Source organism: Eschrichtius robustus, chromosome 3 (assembly GCF_028021215.1).
Source record: "Eschrichtius robustus isolate mEscRob2 chromosome 3, mEscRob2.pri, whole genome shotgun sequence".
In the NCBI taxonomy this organism is placed as follows: Eukaryota; Metazoa; Chordata; class Mammalia; order Artiodactyla; family Eschrichtiidae; genus Eschrichtius; species Eschrichtius robustus.
The window spans coordinates 79,607,812-79,629,650 of NC_090826.1; the positions used below are offsets into that span (position 1 = coordinate 79,607,812).

Below are 21,839 nucleotides of genomic sequence, written 5' to 3' on the forward strand. Positions count from 1 at the left end.
TTTCCTGCAATTTAACTATATATGTCTTGGCAAAATTTTCTTTGTATTTTCCTGTGTGGGCTTGGTTGAGGTTTTTCTTGCATCTGTGGGTTGATGATTTTCAACAAACTTAAAAAGATGCATTCATCATTTTTTGAAGTAGTTTTTCTACCTTTTTTTTCTCTCTTCTTATTTTCAAACTCTAATTACACATATGCCTTTTTGGACACATTTTGATTATATATTATGGACAGTAGGTATTTAACTACGTGTCTGTTTCTTTTGCTAGAATAGGAGCTTTTTGAAAGGTCAGCATCTTGTCTTATTTTTCTATATCCTCATAACATCACATATCAATAACATATACATGGGGAAAGCTCAAAAATATGTTTGTGGAATTAATGAATAAATGAATGGTAGTAATAACCATTTACTGACTGTGTACTATGTGCCACATACTATTTTAGGTATTTTCATGTGACTTATTCATTTCTACTTCACAACAATCTGGAGAGAGAGATAATATACACCTTGATCTTACAGAGGAGTAAACTGAGGCTCAGAGCTCAACAAGCTTTTTCAAGTTTACATAATTCACAATCAGGGAGCTGGCTTTGAAACCAGCATATCTCTTTGTGATTAATGGGGGAAGAAGAAAGTGCACAACATTGTCCTAAACTAGTAGGCTTGATTCTGCCTCTTATCCTGTATCATCACTCATTAATGAGAGGAAAATAAATTGTGGGTAACACCAGAAACTGAGGAAGCAGATGGCAAGATGGCCTTAAGCTGAATGGGACTGGGCATGCCCAGCAGGGGTGTGCTCCAACTGAGATGGGCAGGGAGAGGGCAAGGCTGGGGGCAGGTGCCCCATTTGCACCTACTCATGCAGTTTAAGAAGATGGCAACAAACAGTCGTCCCAGTGACACCAGGAAGCTTATTAGCTGCTGTTTCTTACCTATTTTGGCCTCTGCAAAATTGATCAGTTTTGGCCTCCACTGGGAGTGGCTTGTAAGGGCTTAGAAAGAAAAAACATTGCATATTAATTCTCAGTGAAAGCACTTCCAGGTACACCATCAAGGTAAACATAGCAGCATTTTGAGTTTTCTATTCTGTGCTTCCTGTGATCCTAGTAATTTCTGCTGGAGAAAGGAGTTACCTCTTGCTTTAAGAAGAAAATGATGATGAGCTAATTATTTTTTGTTATGTCCATTTCATTCAAGTATTGATCTATGTAAAATCTATCTTTACTTATATACCTATATCTTATATTTATTCATTGATCTGTTTATCTATTTAGCATCTATCTCTCTTTGCTGCTTTTAAATTTTATTCTGCTTTGTCAAAATCTCCAGTAGTCCCATTTCAATTTATGACATTTTAAATATACCTTGTTAGTGTCCATTTTGGACAATGTAAACAGAGTTTCAGGTGTTGAGGACAAGTGAGGAAACTGCTGAAGTCTTTAGGAGAAGCTAAAAAGACTATTAACAACTCAAGTCCATAAAAAACATCTGTTCTGGTCATGCTGGTGATTTTTTATTAGTCCTTCAAATCTGTAACAAAGATCTCTAGAGCAAGACAAATGTTCTAGTGGAGTGCAATTTTCAATTTCTTAGCTAACCTGATTTTGTTGATTCATATATATGCATGATTCAAGACCATTCCTGAATACAACAAAAAAAAAAAAATGGAAGAAGAGGAAAAAAAAATTCTTTGGGGCTCTATTTCCTTTTTATATTATTTATATTCCTTGAAATGTCCTTGAAATTTCATTTGCTAAGGGAAGCTAAACAAATAATTGCATACTAAAAGGGAGATGAGACTAGCAAGCTAGATAATTTGTAACATCAAATGTTCTTTTTCCACAGTTAACATTTTCTCTGTGAGGAAACATGAGGAGTAAACAGACCAATGTATCTTTAATGTAATAACTAATAACAATGCCAAATGCATGAAGTGAAAATACCTCAGGATACACTTTCACAGCTCTGCTCCATCCTAGATGAATGCAATATGCTGTAACAATAATAGGAGTCCGGCTTGTCATATTTCCCCTGATCTCTAAAGAAGGATGCCAATGCAATAGTAATGTACCTTGCTTCTCTTTCTAGCTATCGACATTCTTTCTTTGTTATTGAGGCCTATTACATTGAAAAGTTTCTTCTGAAAGCAAACTTGACAGTATTCAGAGGACAATGTAATGAGACAGACACCAGCACTTAGTTTGAAATCAATCATGACCACGAATGGAAGAAGAGGGTAAACATTTCAGACATTATTTGGGATTCACAGCATCATTCTCCATCGGAAGGCAGCTAGGCAGTGTGGGGACGAAACTTAATGTCTCTGACACTCAGCGTCTTCAACTCCACCGTCAGAGGAGTTTGCACGGTAAGACGTAGTTCTCATTGACTGCAGACTGAGCAGACTGAGAAGTGTCTTGGAAATGTAGTGCATCATAATTTAAATGAGCACGTTTGAATTAGGGAACAGCTTGATGTCCAATTTCCACTTAGTGGACAACTATTTCTGTTTCCAGATAGATTTCTCCTAAGAAGTGACTATATTTTAACACTCAAACTTCATGGTAAGATGGGTTCTGAGTGCTGAAAGATCATGAGGGAAGGAGTCAATCTGCTTCTTGGTATTGAGTATCTGGCCCTAAATCCATACTCTGATCACCAAAATAGAAGAGGTTTAGAGGTGGATGGGACAGAAGAGAAAGGAGAGGGGGGAGGGTAAAGAGATTGTTGGGCTCCTTGGCCTCCAGGCCCCTTCCCAAGCCCAAACCGTTTTCCAGTAGTGTCGGGAACTCCCTGCTTTATTCTCCTTCAGTTACTTCTATCACCTACCATGTGTATATCGTACACTTTCCTCCCGAAATCATACCTCTGGTTGATTATTTTCACACTCACCTCCAAATACCTATTAGCCAATCCTCCCCAGCTACTCATTCTTTTCATGTCATCTGAGACAAGCTCACAGATTCCCTACATTTTAAGGGCTCTCCTGCCGCTTCTTGCTGGAAACCATGGACCTCACCTCACATGATCATAACAGAGGTGTGTGCCCTAGAGGGATTTAAAGGACCAAGGGGCAACGGGAATAGAGGAAGAGGATTTTCTAGAAGAGAGGTAAACCTCTAGGCAAACAAAGGAAATGATCTTCTGCCACTCCTGCTGCACCAGAAAGGGTTCCTTATCATGGAGCCACGGGTTAAAGAAAAGCCAGACACACAGCTTCCGATGCTTGGTTCAGGGGAAGGCAACCACAGGTACAGATCACAGTGTGAGCACGGGAGAGGCTGGCACTGGAGCTCTGCCTGGTTTGCGACAGTATCTGAATGAATGAGTGCAGGGCTGATCCGGCATACACAGAAGCTGAGCTCTTTACTGAGAGTCACACTCGCCCAGGTTTACCGTGCAAGTGAGGTGAAAAAGATCTGCAGACTGAAGTCTCCTGGGAATTCTCAGTCTATGAGCACTGTGCAACTAACGTGGAATACATGTGTCACGTATGTATGTCTTAGTCACCAAAGACCTCTGTACATCCCTGGAATAAGAGTGTCTGATTAGTATGTGAAAGGTGGTGGAGCTAGCGAGGAAGAGCTTAGACTCTGAAGCCAGATCGCCTGCACTTGAACTCTGGCTTTGCCATGGGGTACCTGTGATATTAGTAGACGTGCCCTCATCTAAAAATTGGGACTAACAATGACCCTCACCAAAAAGGATTAAATAGAGAAGATATATGGATATATATATATATATATATATATATATATATATATATATATATATATATACAGTGCCTGGCATAAAGTAAGCACCATATAGACGTTTGCTATTGTTATTACTCTTTTTAAAGCTGTCATCTATATTTCTGGGGATGGGAGGGTTGTGTCCACTTGGACTTCGTTGTTCTGTTCCTTCCATATCCTAGGCCAGCTGGACTCCTGCTATGATCCTGGCTTGGGTTTCAAATTGTTCTTGATCACCTCAATCTATGTTAGATTTTATTTTCTTGAGTGACTTATTTGGGTTTTTCCAGCAAGCTCTGGTAGAGCCTAATTGTATGAGATGATTTCCACAAATGAAGTTAAAACAAAAGGTGAGCAAAAGGTTGCAGATCCCTTACAGGCTCTTACAATAGTGGACTTTGGTCTGTAATTCCTGCCGTCTCCACTGAGCTGCTACTCCCCACTGGTATTTTGGGGAGTAGACGTATCAGCCCCCTATTCCCCTCTAATGCAAGCTGTGGGGGAAGGCTGGTTGGACTTTCTCTTCATTATGGTCCCTCTTCCTACCATGGATCTTGAAGAAGCATTTGAGGCACAGCAGACTTGAGGGGTTATTCCATTGGCACACTACTGCTTGCAGGAGAGATTTCTATGAGAAAATGCCATGTAAATGCTGCAGCAATTGGTTAACTACTGAGGATAAAAATGTATGTCAAGGAACTGGCACAGTGCCTGACACAAAATACAGCACCTAGTAAGTGATGATTCTTTTACACATTGTGTTACACAAGAAAAGATCACTTTGGGACATTTTCTCAAAAGACTGCTGAGATCATAACATATGTAAGTTACCAAACAATGTCTGGCATTTGGCAGACACTCCATCAATATTTACCTAATTCAACTATACTTCTTCCTTTGCCCAAGTTCAAATAACTACATCAGGGCAGATCTGGGTCTCTAGGTACCCAATTAAATGGTCTTTACACGTGTTGTTTCCTTTCTAGAAACTTCAATTTTGGGATTTCAAAATCACTTGTGAAAAAGAATTACTTTTAAGCTGGAGAAAGATTTTTAAAGAAAGAGTGGATATTTTGTTCAAATGCATTACAGATTAGAGAAGCACTGAATGGATTTAACTATATTTATTCAGCAGATATAATATCTGTTGATTGCATGTAATTATTTGTGGAAGGCCAAAAATACATTTCAGCCCCTGCTTTCAATGAATTTACAATCTATTTGGGGAATTAATGTCTAGTCTAAAAATTCCATGGGATTATTGTCAGGATAATGTCATTTTATAAGTAAAAGTGCTTTGCAAATTGAAATCAAAGGCTAATTATATAGACATTCATGTCTCTACTAAAGCATAATATAAAACATATTATATCATAATATAAAACATAATACTAAATCATAATATAAAAACATACTTGTAGATATTACTAGAAGATATTAACACAAGTTGTCTCTGATTAATTCACTAATTCAGATATGTCTAATTCGCTTTTTTTAAAAGCTTAACAAATGTTTAGTTAATGAAAGCATTTTTAAAGATTTGATATCTTTAACCGTATAAAATCTTTAACCATAAAGATTATTCCCATGCTTTTCTTTGTAGACATTGCCACAGTGAGCATGTCTATGACAGATTTTTTTAACTTCTGTTAATTTGTTTCTTTATGATAAATTCCTGAGATTGGAATTACTGTGTGTCCAATCTGCTTTTTAATCCATTCATTAAATTTCTAACTGTATTCACTGTGTTTTTTAATTTCTAGAAATTTTGTTTCTCTTTTTTCTTATCTGCCTGCCTGTTCATTTTTCATAGCCTCTTATTCCTTAGTCTTGCTTTTATTCATTTCTTTTATTTATTTAAAAATGTTAAACTTATATTCTGCATCTGGTTATCTGAATATCCACCATCTTTGCAAATCTAATTGCCTGATTTCTGTTTCTATGAGCAATTTTTCACGGTGGCTCGATACCTCAAATATGTGCATGTCTGTGCGTGCACGTGTGCACGTGTGTGTGTGTGTGTGTGTGTGTGTGTTTGTGTGTGTGTATGAGAGAGAGAGAAAGACAGAGAGAGAGAGAGAAAGACAGAGAGAGAGAGAGAAAGACAGAGACAAAGAGAGAGAGAGAGCTCATGATCCATGATCCTGGAACTTTTTTCTGTGGTATGATTCTCCAGAGAGGTTTAGTATGTGATTCCACCAGATACTTGGGAACACTTTAAACCAAATTCATGACTTAGGTATTTGGGGTCATCATACGAATTCCAGCCCCAAACCCATGTGAAGACTGGCTTGCAGTTACAAAGTGCTGCTTTGTCTGCTCCCTACAAGCCAAGGCTGAGATTGGAAATTTTTCTTAATTACCTCCTTATGGGTGGCGGCAGAAATTTTCCATGTTTACCCATCCAAAGAGTTGCCTTTTGTGGTCCCAGCTTTATGCGGTAGGGTCTCTGATACAACTCCTACCTTGTATGTGGTCTAAGCTTTTTGTCCTTTAATCCACCGATAGCCTATTAAAGCCGAAGCCACCAGCTTCATCGGGTACATCCCTTTTTTGTCCATTATGACCTGAGGACTTCACTTATTCTCATTCCAGTTCAGCTAAGCTTGAAAAGATTAAAAAAAGAATTATCTGGCATTTTTATATGCCTTTTCCTGCAAAGATATTATATTTTGACTTTCCATATTGTTGAAATGAGGTCTGAGTTACTTGGCTTTCCATTTGATATCATATAGCATTTTCCTGTAAAAATAAACATAATTCTCAAACAAAATGGATATTATTTCACTTATAGATATCCCCTAGTATTGGAGGTTTAGGGTGCTACTACTTCCATGTTTTAACCAGTAGAAAATGGGGATAGGGAGCCATGTAGGGAACAAAGTACCCTTATCAATGAAGGCCTAGTAATTCCCAGAATTTGGAACTTCCCAGAGAAGTTAGCTTGGAGAAAGAGAGTAGGGTCTGAGAACTGCCCCCTTGCTCCACCCTGTCTCCTAACATTGGATGCTTCTGTCTGAATAATTGAGTTTATAAAGTGAATTCTGAGACACTTAACTAGTCACTTCCATGGAATCTGGGAGAATCTGGGAGACTGAGGGTCTTGATTCTGAGACAGATCACACCACTTATGAGGAAGCGGAGATGGACGCCTGGACTTTCCTAAGAATCCTGAGTGTGAGAGGGTAGAGGATGTTTCCTGCCAGCTCTATCTGTGTGGCATATGGCCCATTGATATGACGCTCTCTGAAAGCAAATAAGCTATTTTTCTCTGGGAAAGAAACAAATAAGGATTGAAGAAATTTAATATATTCTCCTTGCCAGCACTTCCTAAATGGGGATGTGGAAAGAAGTTGTCTATAGGTGAGATGGGGACACGAAGACAGCAGCAGTGCTCTCCCTACACGTACTTTACTTAACCATTCTTATTGTCAGACATTTAGGTTATTTACAACTGTTTGTGCTAGAGTGAACATATTTGTACACACCTCTTTGACCATTTCTTGGGTTATTTCCTTAGAGTAGATTCTTAACATGGATTCAGGGTTCCAGGAGAAGAGCATGGTTGAACTCTTGGTATATATTATATTTTACAAATGCTGAATGCTCTGATATTTATACTCCAACAAAGTGGTCTCACCACACTGCCAGCATTGAGAATGATCATTAAGTAAGATCTTGACAAATGGATTGATAAACAATGGCATTTAATCATTTCCATTTAAATTCCTTTGTTACAACCAATGCTAATTTTCATGTTTATGGGACATTTATATTGTTTGTTTAGGTCTTTTGTCCATTTTTTATGGGTACATTAGTTCTTTTTGAATTTCCTCTACAGACTTCTTTATGTCATAATGATGACAAGCTTTTCCATATTTGCTGCACGATTTTTTCTCAGTTTTCTCTCTGTCTTTCAGTTGTCTTTATGATGGTGTGGTGGATACTGCTATTTTCCACCTAAATTTGTTCTCCCCTTTTTCATAGTTCAGTATAGCTGGATATGTGGCTACCTAGCTAGGGACTATATATTCTACCCCTCTTAAAGTTAAATGGAGCCAGAATGGAATGTGAGCCGAAGTGATGGTTGCCATTGTCTGGCCAGGTCCTTAAGATGGTGGAAATACTTCCTTCCTGCTCTTTCCCCTGTTTCTCCAGATGGAGATCCAGATGTGGCACAAGCTCAGCTTTAACCACAGGCAACAATGCCTTAGAAGATGGCAGAGCAAGGAATTTGAGAGAAACTGGATGAACCTGAGTGACACATCTTGGACACTTATGTGAGAGCACATAAAACGCTTTGTCCTTTAAGCAATTATATTGTTGACTTTTCTTACAGCAGTTACTCTAATATCTTACCTGAACTCTAATACCTTATGTTATATAGAAGTTGATTTTAAAACTAATGTAGTATTTCTTTATGACTTCTTTCATAACTTTTTTGTATTGCAGTATAATTGCTTTACAATGTTGTGTTAGTTTCTGCTGTATAACAAAGTGAATCAACTATATGTATACATATATCCCCTCCCTCTTGGATCTCCCTCCCACCCACCCCCCCCCATCCCACCCATCTAGGTCATCACAGAGCACCGAGCTGAGCTCCCTGTGCTGTACAGCAGGTTCCCACTAGCTATCTGTTTTACACATGGCAGTGCACATACGTCAATCCCAATCTGCCAATTCATCCCACCCCCTGCCGTGTCCACGTGTCCATTCCCTATGTCTGCATCTCTATTCCTGTCCTGAAAATAGGTTCATCTGTACCATTTTTCTAGATTCCACATATATGCGTTAATATATGATATTTGTTTTTCTCTTTCTGACTTACTTCACTTTGTATGACAGACTCTAGTTCCATCCACATCTCTACAAATGACCCAATTTCGTTCCTTTTTATGGCTGAGTAATATTGCATTGTATTTACATAGCAAATTCTTTCTCAATCCAGGACCTTATAATTTTTTCTAGCTTTTAATGGTATAATTTTTAAAGTGTAGTTCTTTAATCCATTTAGAATTGGTTTTGGTGTAGGTAGGTGAGGTAAAATTGAACATATTTTTTCCAAAATGTATCTACTTGTTTCAGTACCAATTACTGAATAATCTCTCTTCTGTCCATTGATTTATGGTACCATCTCATTATATATTATAGAGATTGTTATGTCTGGAATATCCATTCTATTTCATGTATTGCCCCTTTCCATTATTTTACATTATTGTAAAAGTAATACAATGTTTTAATTATTATAACTTTATAGTATAACAGTCTTTTTCCTTTGAGCTTGTTTTTCAAAATTTTCCTTGTGTTTGTTTTTTTTTTTTTTGGCACATTTTCTTATATAAATACAGAATCCTTTGTCAAGTCCTTGACCTTCTCCATGCCACACCAAACAAAAGTCCCGTGAGGCTTTTGATTATTATTGCACTTAAACGTCCACATTAATTTGGGAATAATTGATATTTTTACAATAGTGAGTTTTCCTACCCACTAAAATAACATCATTCTATTGTTTGTTATAACTAAATAAAGCTCTGTAGTTTTCTTCATACAACCCCATACATCAATTTGTGATTAATATAAACAAATACATTAATTAATTTATATCTTTAACATGAATGGAATCTTTTCCTATTATATTTTCTAAGTAATTATTCTGATATATTAGAAAACTTTGCTTATTGAATATTTATCTTGTATGTCAGCTGTTTAGTAACTTCACTTAGATCTCAGCTGATCTTTGGCTGATTCTCTGCATACATTTCCTCTGTGTTATGATAAAGCTCTTCAAGTGAATTCTTTGCAACCACTGACTTGATTTTATTCAATGACAATTCTGCTCTTTACTGCTTCTACTACTGCAGATCTTAATTCTTCTATTTCATTTTTATTTTCTTTATAATTTTTACTTATCCCAGCTACATCCTTCTCATCTCAGTCTATTAGGCTTAAATTATACCCTTCTCAGCTCTTTTGTTGAAAACATTGTTTTGGGTTTTTTTTTCTTTTAGAAATTTAAAAAGAAAGATGATTGTATAAGATTTTTAACAGCCTTTCTTGTAATACAGTGATTGGAATCATGAGCTTCCTAGGTATAGGAAACCCATACTATTGATATGATTTATTTGTTATAATTTAATGTTTTCTTATATATCTTAACTCTAACAAGATTTTTTTTCTCAGCCTATGTTTATCTTATAATTGCTTAATAAATACACGTTATTTTATTTTCACCTCTGGGTGGGCTAAATTTCATCCTGCCAAGTTTGTCAGTCAGGGTCCCAGCAGCAAACAGATGGCAGGCTCGAATTGGACAATTTGAAGAGAGTCTAATAATGACACTATTGACAAGGATGTGGGTGAGGAGCCGGGAAAACCCATAAGGGGTAGAACCGAGCTCCAGAGCTAGTGGACTCCAAGCCTGAATGCCCAAGGGGAGGAATGGTTATCATAGCCCAGGAAGGAGAGCTGGTGGAGAGGGTCTCCAGACTGAGGCTGCGTCTTTGGTTGAGGAACACTCCTGGAGAGCAGGAAGTGAGTTTGGGGAATGAACAACCAGCCTCAACTCCTATCCCTAGGTCTTCTTCTGGTGCTTCCCGTTGGCCAAACTCAACTGGAAGTCAGAGCAAGGTGTTTCATTAATCAGGCCATGCAAGTCAGCCCCCAGGGGCCTAGACCAGCGTGGAGAAAGGTAAATCTGGAAGGGCAGACAAAAGATATCAAGCATATCAACCAAAGAGTCCTTATCTTTTCATTGGTTCAAACATTATTCTCCATTTGTTGGTTAATGCTCTGTTCAGTGAGTACTCTGGATAGCATCCATTCAAGGTCAAGGGTGCATTTCCTGAGGAAGAGAAGGGAAAGATAGCCTAGAAGGCTAATCTACAGGAAGTAGCTGAATAGGACAAAATATCACTGGAGGTTACAGAAGAGACAAGTGGATAGGTCAAGTTTGTACAGAGCTACTCTCTGGGCAGGCTTAGAAAGCTTCTGCAATGTGTCGTAGTTAAAGAATTATAGTGCCAATAAAAATTCAGATCTTCTCTGTGTATCTCAGTCATATAAGGATGTTCAAGTACACAGACCAAAGCAAAGTATGGTCACATCACCCATTGTCTTCCATTGTTTGGCTCAAGGGAACTTGGAGGAATTTCTCACTCACTTAGTCCTGAAAAATATTGATTGTCCCTATGTTTATCTTTATATCACTTCTCTTCTCCAGGATCCCTCTCATACAATGTTTCCCAGTATGCCACATTTCCTTCATTTCATACAGCCCCTTGCGGGGTGCAGTTTTCCTTTTATTCTTATTGATTTTCTCTATAGAATCTTCCAGTATGACTTTTACGCTTCCTTTTTCAGAACACTCAGGAAAGGAGATCAGGTAAGCAGACATGATCCCAAAACCTGAGTCAGGCAGAGGGAAGGGAAGTCTGGGGCCAAGTTAATAACTTTCTCACATCTTCTCTTCTCCTTTCTGTCTTCCTCCTGTCCCCTTACTAAGAAGGGAGAAGCAGGATCTGTGAAAAGGCTGTCAGAGTCTGCCCACCAACCTGAATTACTGTGCCAGAATTCTCCCATGGCGGGTACAGCACTTTGGAAGTCCACAGAGGGAAGGGCACACGCAAGATAGCTGCTGATACTATTATATTTGCGTAGTGGAGCTTGGTATCCCCAGGACAAACCTACAAAGGTGTGGGAGTTTTTCCCACAGAAAGTTTTTTAAGCCTAATTATTCCTTGTGACTGAGATGTGTACGTCTGGAGATTTGTCAGGAAAAATGAGCCGACAGTGTGAGGGGCCACAGGCTTGACTGGGAGTGGGGGGGTAGGTGTTTGGACCTGCCACCCATGATGCCTCCTTAGCCCCCAGGAGCCCTAGCTTGGGGTGTTCCCAAGTGTTACTGTGCAGACTGTGAGTATGCCATTTACTGGGGTTTTTCAAGGGATACGTGTGGTGGCAGCGTTCCGTCCTTCCTGGCCTGCCAACCTGATTTCATAGAGTTTTTGAAAAACAGTCCCCTCAGGGAAGTCCATGATTGTTCTGACATTTGGGATAGAAAATATTTGCCATGTAACCTTTACATTAGAGGACTCATAGCTGGGGACAAACAAAGCATATTTATTTGCCTCCATGTGAGCATTTGGGATGGCGCTTAAAGTGAATCCTTTAAATGAGGAAAGGATGAGTAGGCATGTAGGGGAAGACAGAGAGGATAGAAAAGAACTTAAAAAAGAGAATGTGCTCATCAAGACTTTCACCTGCTGATACATATTTCCCACTTTAAATTTGAGACCTGAGCAATACTTATTGAATATGAAGATATGAATTGCCATTGGCCTAGAGCATCCATCCTTCAAGGTCTCTGCTGAGGCCGGGGAGCTGTGGGGGGCAGTTGGCATCGGAGCTTGGTTGGATTGTAGGGGCAGCACCCACCTGTTCACCATTAGTTTGCGCCCTCTGTGAATATCCCTGGGCAAAACTTCCTGAGATTCGTGCTTTTTGATAATGAAGAGGTGAAGTTGGGGACTGATAGGAGGCCCTCTCAGCGCTGGAGGATGTGTGAGATGGGACAGAGCTTTTGAAAGGGCGTGTGATGTGACAGCCACTCTCCCACCAGCCTCCCCACTGGCTTATCAGTTCCTTGAGCATAGAGGCTATTTTGTTGATTTTTGTGTCCCCCAGGCAATCTTAATCATCCTTAGGAATAAAGTACTTAAGGAATTTTTGTTGAGTAACAGCAATCTGCAAAAAGACCATGGCAAATCATAGCAGGAAACAAGACAACTCCCTCATGGCTCCTTGGTCACTCCATATTTTGGCAAAAAGACCCAGAAGGGAAGCATTTGGAGACCACGGTCTTCACCTCTGACCACTCCCTGTTTACAGTAGGACTTTCTTCCATCTGTATTCTCAGAGTTTGTTTGGGTTTGAAGGAAAAGGGAGAAGATGGGAAGGGGATCTCTACCCCTCATTTACAAGGAACAGACTCCGTTTCCAACTTTTTTTTAATAGTTCTGCACAATATTTATAAAAACAATCACAACTCTTCCCCCCCCCATTCCCCTGGGACTTCTGTTTAGACGTGGCAGATTGACCACATGTGTTTCTCTTTATTTTATTTCCATTAAAATAATATTCAAAGAACAAAACCAAAATTATATAAACCCACAAGGTCAAAGAAGCAGGAAAGGGGACAACAGACAAGAAAGGCTAAGATATTTTTGGAAGACCGGAAGTAGATGGAGAGTGGTAAATGATTCAGCAGAGCAGAGGAAGTTAAAATACAAGGGCTTGCAGAGGATAAATACCAATAAGAAATGAGCAGATTCAGCCAATAAAACCCCAGGAAAAAAATCAAGATTGGACATCAGGTACCACCTAATGGGGTGAGGAAATCAGGAGACAGAGCAGAAATCAGGAGAATTAGTGGAAGGTGAGTTAGGATATGAAGCTTTTGGACTCCCAGGACCACTGCACAGTCCAGAACAGCCAGATTCTACTCCTCGCCTCTACCTTCCCCCCACCTCCCACAATTCACCACCCTCCCCTACATTTACCTCAGAAAACAGAAATTTAATCTCTAGAAAAGCTGAACCAAGGAGGCTCTGGTTTGGGGAACATGGCCACATCAGAGGGCAAAGGATGAGGTGCAAAGGCAAAAAATAAGGGCATTAAGTGACAGTTGGCCTATTGACTAGCGGGACCTTGGCATCTTCCCCTGCCCCGTTCACAGAATAGAGGAACCAAGTCATACAAAGTGCCCAGGCAGGAGTCTGGAGGAGTCTTCTCTTAAGAAAATGAAGAATCCCAGAGAAAAGGCTTATGAATGTTGACATATGAAGTTCCTTCAACTAAAAAGCTAGCTCACCACTTACCTATGATAAAGCCCAACAATTGTGAAGGAATCTTCCATAAGCCATTCAAAATCCATGCAAAGGAATTTTCCATAATTTTTTAAGTATCTCATTCTTAAACACGAACAGAGGGTCAAGGATTCCTATGGATCTGAGGGAAACCTTCGAAATACAAGAGACTAATATATGGAAAACAGAAGAGACAAGTTATGGCCTTTATACTATGAGGTCAAGTGGAGGGGTGGAATGGAGCAGAGGAATAGCTCTTTTTCGTTGTAGTGCAAAATGAACACTTTAAACCAGTGGTTCTCAACCTTGGTTGCACCAGAATCACCTGGGAGCTTTAAAAATGCTGATTGATGTCTCAGTCCCACCCTAAGAGAATCTGATTTAATTAGTCTGGGGTGAGGCCTGGGTATTGAATTTATAAAAGCTCCCCAAGTGATTTTGATATACATCCAAGGTTAAAAACTGCTGCCTTAAACTATGGATATATTTTACTTAGATTAAAAAATAAAAAGTTAACTTTTATTAAAATATTATACTGCTTTTTTAAAATGGGAAAGAAAAAACCCCCACTGGGCTACAGGGTCAAAATAACAACTCTATCCTGGCGCTCCAGGCACTGCCATCTTCCCTAGATCACTTTTGTAACTTTAGCTCCCACAGTTTAGCGCCCATGCCCACACCATACTTCTACCTTCCCCGTGGACCTTGGCTTTTCTTCCTTTGCTTTTTGTTCCTTTTACTCATTGCATTTTGACTACTCTCACAGTTAATTACTTTTCTTTGCCTATTGATGTTGAAATTGACCTTATATGTCCGGTCCAGTCCCACTCTGCCATGATCACCCAGCATAAAGCAAGGTCTTCCTTCACTGATCTTTATCATTACCTGCTCTCTGTCTCATTTATGTCATGATGAATGCCTTCATTGCTATGGACATCCAAAAATAGCTAGGAAGTCATCTGGTCATTTAGGTTTGTCTAAACTCTCCAAACTTGGAATTGTCTGAATATACTACATATTTAGTAGCTTACCATTTACCACAAACATTATTAACGTTATGTTCTTGAATCTTCATGGTCACTATGTGAGGTGAAGTATCAATACCTTAGACTTAAACTTGGGCCTTTTAGTTCTGCTCTAGTTCTAGAACAACACTTCTGCTTTTGTTTTGAGATTTAAGTTGGGCAAATGTTCTTGGTTTCCCAATAGATGGTTAATATCTTGAAAATGAGAACCACATATCATACTTTAAAAATCTAGTAATTGGTGAAAATTCAGTGCCTTGCACATTACAGGTACTCTGAAGGTATTAGCTCATTTGATTGTGGGAATAATACTCAGGAATATTTACTGTGCCAGGTCTTTACAGGGATTATCTCTTTTAATCACTGCAAGAAGTATGTGAATTGGTAAATTATTATTCCCCTTTTAAAAATCAATAATCAAACGTGAAAATGTAGAGAGACAGGCACAAGGTCACAAAGCCTGTTGGGGTGGAGCTGAGGCTGAATCCAGAACTGACAGAGTCCAGAGCTCAAAACTTCCTTGCCTCATTTCTTTTCCATATGAAATCGCCAGGAGTGGCTCTCATTATGAAGTCCTCTCAGTCCAGATTTACAATCATCACTCTTTAGATTCCCCAAGACACAGTTGGAAGTGAAGGCAGGAGAAAGTGTTACAATCTGGTGGATGGTATTCACCATGGTGGGCTCAGAGTACTGTTCGAATGCAGACCCACACAAATTAACAAACCCATGTATCAACCTTTGTCTGGCAGCCCATTCCTGCTTCCTAAAAATAGCTGAAGTTCAAGAAAAGCTAACGTATTCGTCAATCAGAACTTTAAATCTCATGAAAAAGAAAAAATAATAACGTGCAAACAACGTTTGAACCTTGGTCTCAAAAGTTTTAGCAAATAAACACGCACACACAGACACACACACACACAAATATACACATACATGGGTTTTTTTGGTCACGTGGCAATGGTTGTGAAGTAAATATATCCCACTGCACTGATCTTACATCTTGTCACATTAATGTTTCAGAGCACTCAATATAAATATTAAAACTAATAGCTTCACTCTTCAGCTATTACTCTTCCATCCCCTGAAATCATCATAAAACTTTCAAAGCCTTTTAGAACATTTACACACTTGAATCTGATGGCAGGGAAAGGAGATTCACACAACGCAGCCCATAAGCTTAAATAATAGTGAAGAGCTGTTTATGGAATATGCTTTATTCATCATTTCAAGTAAAGTTTCTGTTTTGATGGAGGGGGAAAAAAAATCAAAGTATAGCTGTCAAGGGAGAAGGCTGAAGTATTGCTTTTCTATACTGAGGACTTGCAAAAAAAAAGAAGTCCATGAGAATCTCAGTCCAAGGTCAATCAATGCTAAGGCTGTGGGTACGTAAACAGCTAATGGATTGTAAAGACACATACCAGTGTTATGAATTTTTAAAGAGCAACTCTTCAGCACAGAACCCCATAAATCAATGATGACTTATTGGCTGGATCAATTATGCAAACTTTTAAAACATTTAATGACAGGTAATGAACAGGTCTCTGGAGGACACCAGTCCACAGTGTTTTTGGCCGTTGTAGTTACATCTGCTTAAGTGAATTGGGTAGAGGCACTCATACCTAGGAAGTAATTAAAAGTTAAGTCTAAGAGGCTGCCTAAAATGAAAGTGCATAATTGCTGTAGGCTTTATACATACCTTAAGTAGCTACGGAAATGGGTTGCCTCCTGATGCATTCATAGGTAGTCCAGTTTGGTTTAGAGTGCGGATCCCTTTCTCAGGGAGTTCCTATTTCTAGGCATTTATTTGGAGGTTTTCTGGCAAAGCAATCTGAGCATCAAGGAGAAAGAATTTTTGAAAGAAGAAAATGTATAGTATGGGTGATGACACAGGGGCTTATAATTATTTATTTTGAAACTAACTTTAAATATCAACTGGAGGAATAGACAGACAGGCAGAGATGGGGTGAAACTGCAAGATTCTGCTCAATCTGGAAGCAAAGGTTGGAAGGCTAAATGTGGGTTGACTAATCCCACAGAAAGTCTCCCATCATCAGTTGTGGCATTACAGTGCTTTAATTGCATATTAAAATAATGACCTGGTGAAACATGAAGGATTTTGGAGGGGAGATTTCTGAACTTAATAGTCCTTTAGAGTTTAAACATTGATTTTTCTGATTGTATAACTTGAAATAAGTCTTTAGATTATGAGAAAGACAGAAGTTATACATGCCATTCCATCCTAAGCATGGTTCTTTACATTTAAGCCACCGACATTGAGGCTGTATTTCTGTGTTAACATAGTTAAAGCATCGCTCAGATCAGATAAAGCCTTCCAACGGAATAGGAAAACACTAAAAATTCTGATATTCCTGTATTGCTCACTCATTTTACTGCTCAGCAGAAGGATGGTAAAAAATGAAAAGCATAAAGGAAGTTGGTTGTAAAGTGCCTGAGTTCAAGGGTGTCTGGCCTGGAATTGTTTTCTGTGTTGGAGAAGCTTCCTTAAAATTGTAACTGGATTTTCAAAATACTTTTAGTCAAGTGGTAAAAAAGGAAATATCTTAAAAACATTACTGATTTTTGGTTGTTTCATTTTCTCAAGAGGCTTTGCTAACTACCAAACTCACATAGGAAGCTTGGACACTTTGTGTGTGTTTAGTAGAGCTACACTTCCCTGGTAAAGAAAAATCACAAGAGACTTTGGCATCATTTCTCTCCCAAAACTGTGAATGTATTTACTGTCATATTCATATTCATGACTAAGTAAAATGAGTCAAATACTCTAATATCCTGATGCTTTATTAAAATGTATACATCCTAATTTGTATTGATAAATAAACAGGAGCCCAGGGCTAAGAAGTAAACAGACATGGGTTCAAATCCTAGATCTAACATTTACTGACTGTATGACTGTGGGCAATTTTCCTAACTTCTCTTGCTTTATATCCTCATCTGTAAAGTGTGTAGCATAATTTCTACCTTGAAAAAAACATCTAGCCTGTGGGTACCCAATAAAGGCAGTGGTTATTTTCTGTCAAATCTAAAATATCCCTGGGAGCAATAATTATGGAATAACACCAGGGCAAGGGGTGTTTGCTAAATTCAGGGAAATAAACAACCTTCCACCAAAGGATGTTGCCTTTTAGAATAATAATCATTGTTAACACTGAGGTATTTATCATGTATCAGGTGTTTTACCTGCACTAGTGCATCCGAGTCTGTCAACTCTTTGATGCAAGCATTTTATGACTACTGTACAGATGAGGTCTTTGGATCTCAGAGAAATTAGGAAACTTGCCCAAAGCCATCCAGGTATAAAATGGCAGAATCGGTGTTCAAAAGTAGATCAAACTGTGTTTGGACAGCGTCCACTATGCCATGATGCTGAGCTTGTAATTGGCTAAACTGAAAACAAGGGACTGAAAATACTATACTAAAATTTTTCTCCGTTGATATACATGGCTTTTTTAGAAATAAAAAGGAACAAGTTTCACTATAGTGGATTTCTCCTAATTGTCTAGGAAAGCAGAGATTACAATACTGGTCATGAAGATGAAATTTATCCTAGGTATGAAGGAACAAGAGGCGATGGTGGGCAGCTTTAGTGCACAGTGTTGTGTATATGACTTACTGAGTAATTCTATCAGACAGGAGTCGTGCTGTGAGTCATAAATGGTCTGTTTCTCTGACCCAGGGGTCTTGTGTCTTCTGTCAGTTTATGTATATAAAACGATGGCAGGCTAACTTGTTAGCTTCCAAGTAGGGTAAAATCTCAGACCCTTCACAGTTTCTTACTTAACACTGAGGAGGAGAGGTCATAACTGTCACACCTCCACATGGAAGGAAACATCAGAAGTGTCCCCTGATACGTAAGTTCTCAGAGTTTCCCAGCAGAATGAAGGATGGGGAGTGGGATGGTGAAGACAAAAACTTTCAGAATATCTTATGCTCGGGCCTATATTCTCCTAAAGAGAAGAGCTGGAGAGAGGTGTAAATGAAAACCCAGTCAAATGTCTTTTCACATTTATCAAATGGTAAATATGAAAATGCTGGGCAACCCAAGTGATGAGAAAAGGTGGGGTTGGGGGGAACCACACATGGCTGGTGGGAGTGTAAATGGGGGTAATTTACACTTGAGAGGGCAATTTGGTAATATTAATAAAGTTGAAGATACCAACTCAGAGTTCTTGAAGTTCTACTCCTAGATGTATACCCTAAAGAAACTCTTGCACAAGTTACGTATATAAGAATATTCATTGTAGCACTGTTCGTAAGTGAAAATAGAAAAAATTTTAATATCCATAAAGAGGAGAATGAATAAATAAATTAAGGTAAATTCATACTACCTAGCAGCTTAAATGAATAAACACAATGACATAGCAATATGGATAAATCTCAAACACACAATATTAAACTAATAAAAATAAGTTGGTGACACATAGAGTATGATGCCATTTGTACAAAGTTTTAGAACACTTAAAACAGTGGCAAATATTTTAGGGATACATTAACATGTAGTAAAGGTATAAAAACATGCACAGGTTGGGTGTTTGATGGTAGGAGAAGGAAGGGAATGGCATAAGGAAGAGTACACAGAGCTTCTTCAATTGTAGCTGTGATGTATTATTTTTTAAGCTTAGAGGCAAGGAACAAAGTATTTGTTACGTTTCCTTCTATATCTTTTGTGTCTAAAATATTTCACAAAAATAACTTTTAAGGAGTATCACTTATATTGGAAAAGAACAGATAAGATTTGGGGAAACATACCCGAATAACTTAATTAATGATATAGTGGCTTCTACCTCAGAAGATTTAGAATTGTAATGTAAAAATGGATCAATCTGATCATCCATCAGTTGGACAAAAATCATCAATCATTTCTATAGTATTTGATGCAATTCTAGAAAACTCCTCCCTTGTTTTTTGAGTTTTTTTAAGTTATTTGTGAATTATTTCACTTATTAGATAGTGCATTATTAATTAACAATAATGTATTAACAATAATGTAATTAATAACAATATACATAATTAAAATTAATTAACATTCATTAACAATAAAATTAATTAATTAAGAACTATTATTAACGGTACCTAGGTCAGGAAGTAATGCCTTGGAGCTTAATTTGGCAACAAATGGACACATACCTACCAAGACTCTGAGAATAACTACAAGGAAAACTTGCGGTGAAGGTTCTAAGACTTGGGATCGTTTTCAGATGAGGATCCACAAGCGACTCATTGACCTGTACAGTCCCTCTGAGATTGTCAAGCAGAGCACTTCCATCAGTATTGAGCCAGGAGTCGAGGTTGAAGTCACCATCGCAGGTGCTTAAATCAACATTTTTAATAAGTTGATAATCAGTTGTTTAAAAAGAAAAAAGAAAAAGGATCTTACCCTAAAGGACCAAGTATGTGTCTCTGAGGAGGAAAGATTATTCAAATTATTATTCTTTTACAACTATCAAATGAAATTTTTAAAAAAATCCTTGTTTCTGATAAACAGCTTTGAATTTCTTTAAAATGGATACGTAAAGCAAATCACAATTCTCTCATGTGGGGAAGTGTTCCCAAATATCTAATTAACTTCTTTCTGAATTTCTGAGACTGAAATTTTGTGGCCTCAGTATCTCCATCTTAAGGACAATTTGGGAATCACAATATCAATTCCTTCTTATGTCATGGTCACTCTTTGGGGAAAAAGTGAGATGAATATGTGACTTGGTGTGGTCTGCTTACGATCTGACATGTAATCTCATCTTAAATCACAGGTCTTGATGTTGTGATCATTTCCAAGGTGTGTATGGGATTTAGTGATGCCATCACTATTGACAGGATATATTTTATACTCTATATTCTAACGTTTACCTCCTCTTTGAAACTTCAAAATATATTCCATACCCCACATACAACGGCACCAGTTGCCCTCTTAGCTTGAGCTTCTTAGTAACATTTACAATCTATCACTAAATGGTTATGATCTGGTTCTGGTATGGAGACCAAGACTAAATTGTTGCTTCTATTTTTTTTTTTAACATCTTTATTGGAGTATAATTGCTTTACAATGGTGTGTTATTTTCTGCTGTATAACAAAGTGAATCAGCTATACATATACATATATCCCCATATCTCCTCTCTCTTGCATCTCCCTCCCACCCTCCCTATCCCACCCCTCTAGGTGGACACAAAGCACCGGTTGCTTCTATTTTTTGCCCAACTCGGCAGTTAAAAAGTCAGGGAAAAGGGCTAAGAAGGAATTGTGTACAAGCTACAAACTGAGTCCTCTGCAAGCCACCTCTAGCTCTGCAAAGAGGAGATTCTAGACCCTTCTAGGCTTCAAACTTCATCCAGTTTTCCTTCCTGGACAGACCAGCACCAATTCAGAAAAAACACCTGCTCTTTGAAATTGAAGTGGTAAAGCCACCAACTTGCTGGAAGTATTCCAACTTCCAAAATAATGATCATTTATGATGAAGACAGTTATTAGTGGCACAAGACAGACTAAGCACACTAATTAATACTTTGCAGACACAGTATAATTTACAAAACAAAACTTGACTCAACAAAACATCCACCAAGACTCATCTTTGAAAATATTCGCAGACTGTTTAAGCTGAGAGGTGAAATAGAAATCAATCCTCTTTCCTCCTATTTTACAACAGAGGAAAGAGAGTTTCAGAAAATGTGTATCACCTACCCACGGCCGTGGAGCCAGTTAACGGGAGAGCAAAGACTAAAACTAGAGTCTTTGGACAAGTGTTACTTCCTCTACCATGTTTGATTCTGAGACTTATAATGTCATTTACTTATCAGTGGCATTATTAAAGTGATGGTTCTAGAAGTGATTTCACAGCACAAGAAAGAAATGGAGAGACAGCAAACATGGAAAAAGCTAAAGGAGTCCAATATGATTAAATGATTGAGTAGGATATGTGTTATATGAGTTTTAAAGATGAAGGGAGTCACTTTGTGGGGAGAAGAAAAGAGAGAGGAAAAGAGTTTTTATAAGAATGTTCTACTTGCTCTCCTTTTCTGTGAAGATCAGACTTATTCTACAGAGAGTTTAGCAGGAAACATTTTATTTGAACATAAAGAACTTTCGGGTAGTACTTTAAACAATGTTAATGATTATTGACAAATATCTTGGTCTTAAGGTTTTTGAAATTCAAGTGGTAACAAATTCTCAGTTGTATGTCCAGTTAGGTCCA

At 38.2% G+C, this 21,839-nt stretch overlaps 1 protein-coding gene across 1 annotated transcript; it reads left to right on the plus strand.

The window, feature by feature from the left end:
• Positions 1-2,229: 2,229 nt before the first annotated feature.
• On the plus strand, positions 2,230-19,967 carry LOC137760601 (small ribosomal subunit protein uS10-like). The gene is made up of 3 exons (XM_068537552.1): positions 2,230-2,374; positions 11,067-11,124; positions 19,730-19,967. The coding sequence occupies exons 1-3, from the start codon at positions 2,230-2,232 to the stop codon at positions 19,965-19,967; spliced, it is 441 nt and encodes a 146-aa protein (XP_068393653.1).
• Positions 19,968-21,839: the final 1,872 nt, after the last annotated feature.

What these genes read in the sequence shown, in the direction of transcription:
- LOC137760601 (XM_068537552.1), top strand. Translation starts at nt 2,230, where the DNA reads ATGGAAGAAGAGGGTAAACATTTCAGACATTATTTGGGATTCACAGCA. An exon ending in CCGTCAGAGGAGTTTGCACG is followed by an intron (nt 2,375 to 11,066) that starts GTAAGACGTAGT and finishes TTTTCTCTATAG; the next exon opens with AATCTTCCAGTATGACTTTT. An exon ending in CACTCAGGAAAGGAGATCAG is followed by an intron (nt 11,125 to 19,729) that starts GTAAGCAGACAT and finishes AACGGTACCTAG; the next exon opens with GTCAGGAAGTAATGCCTTGG.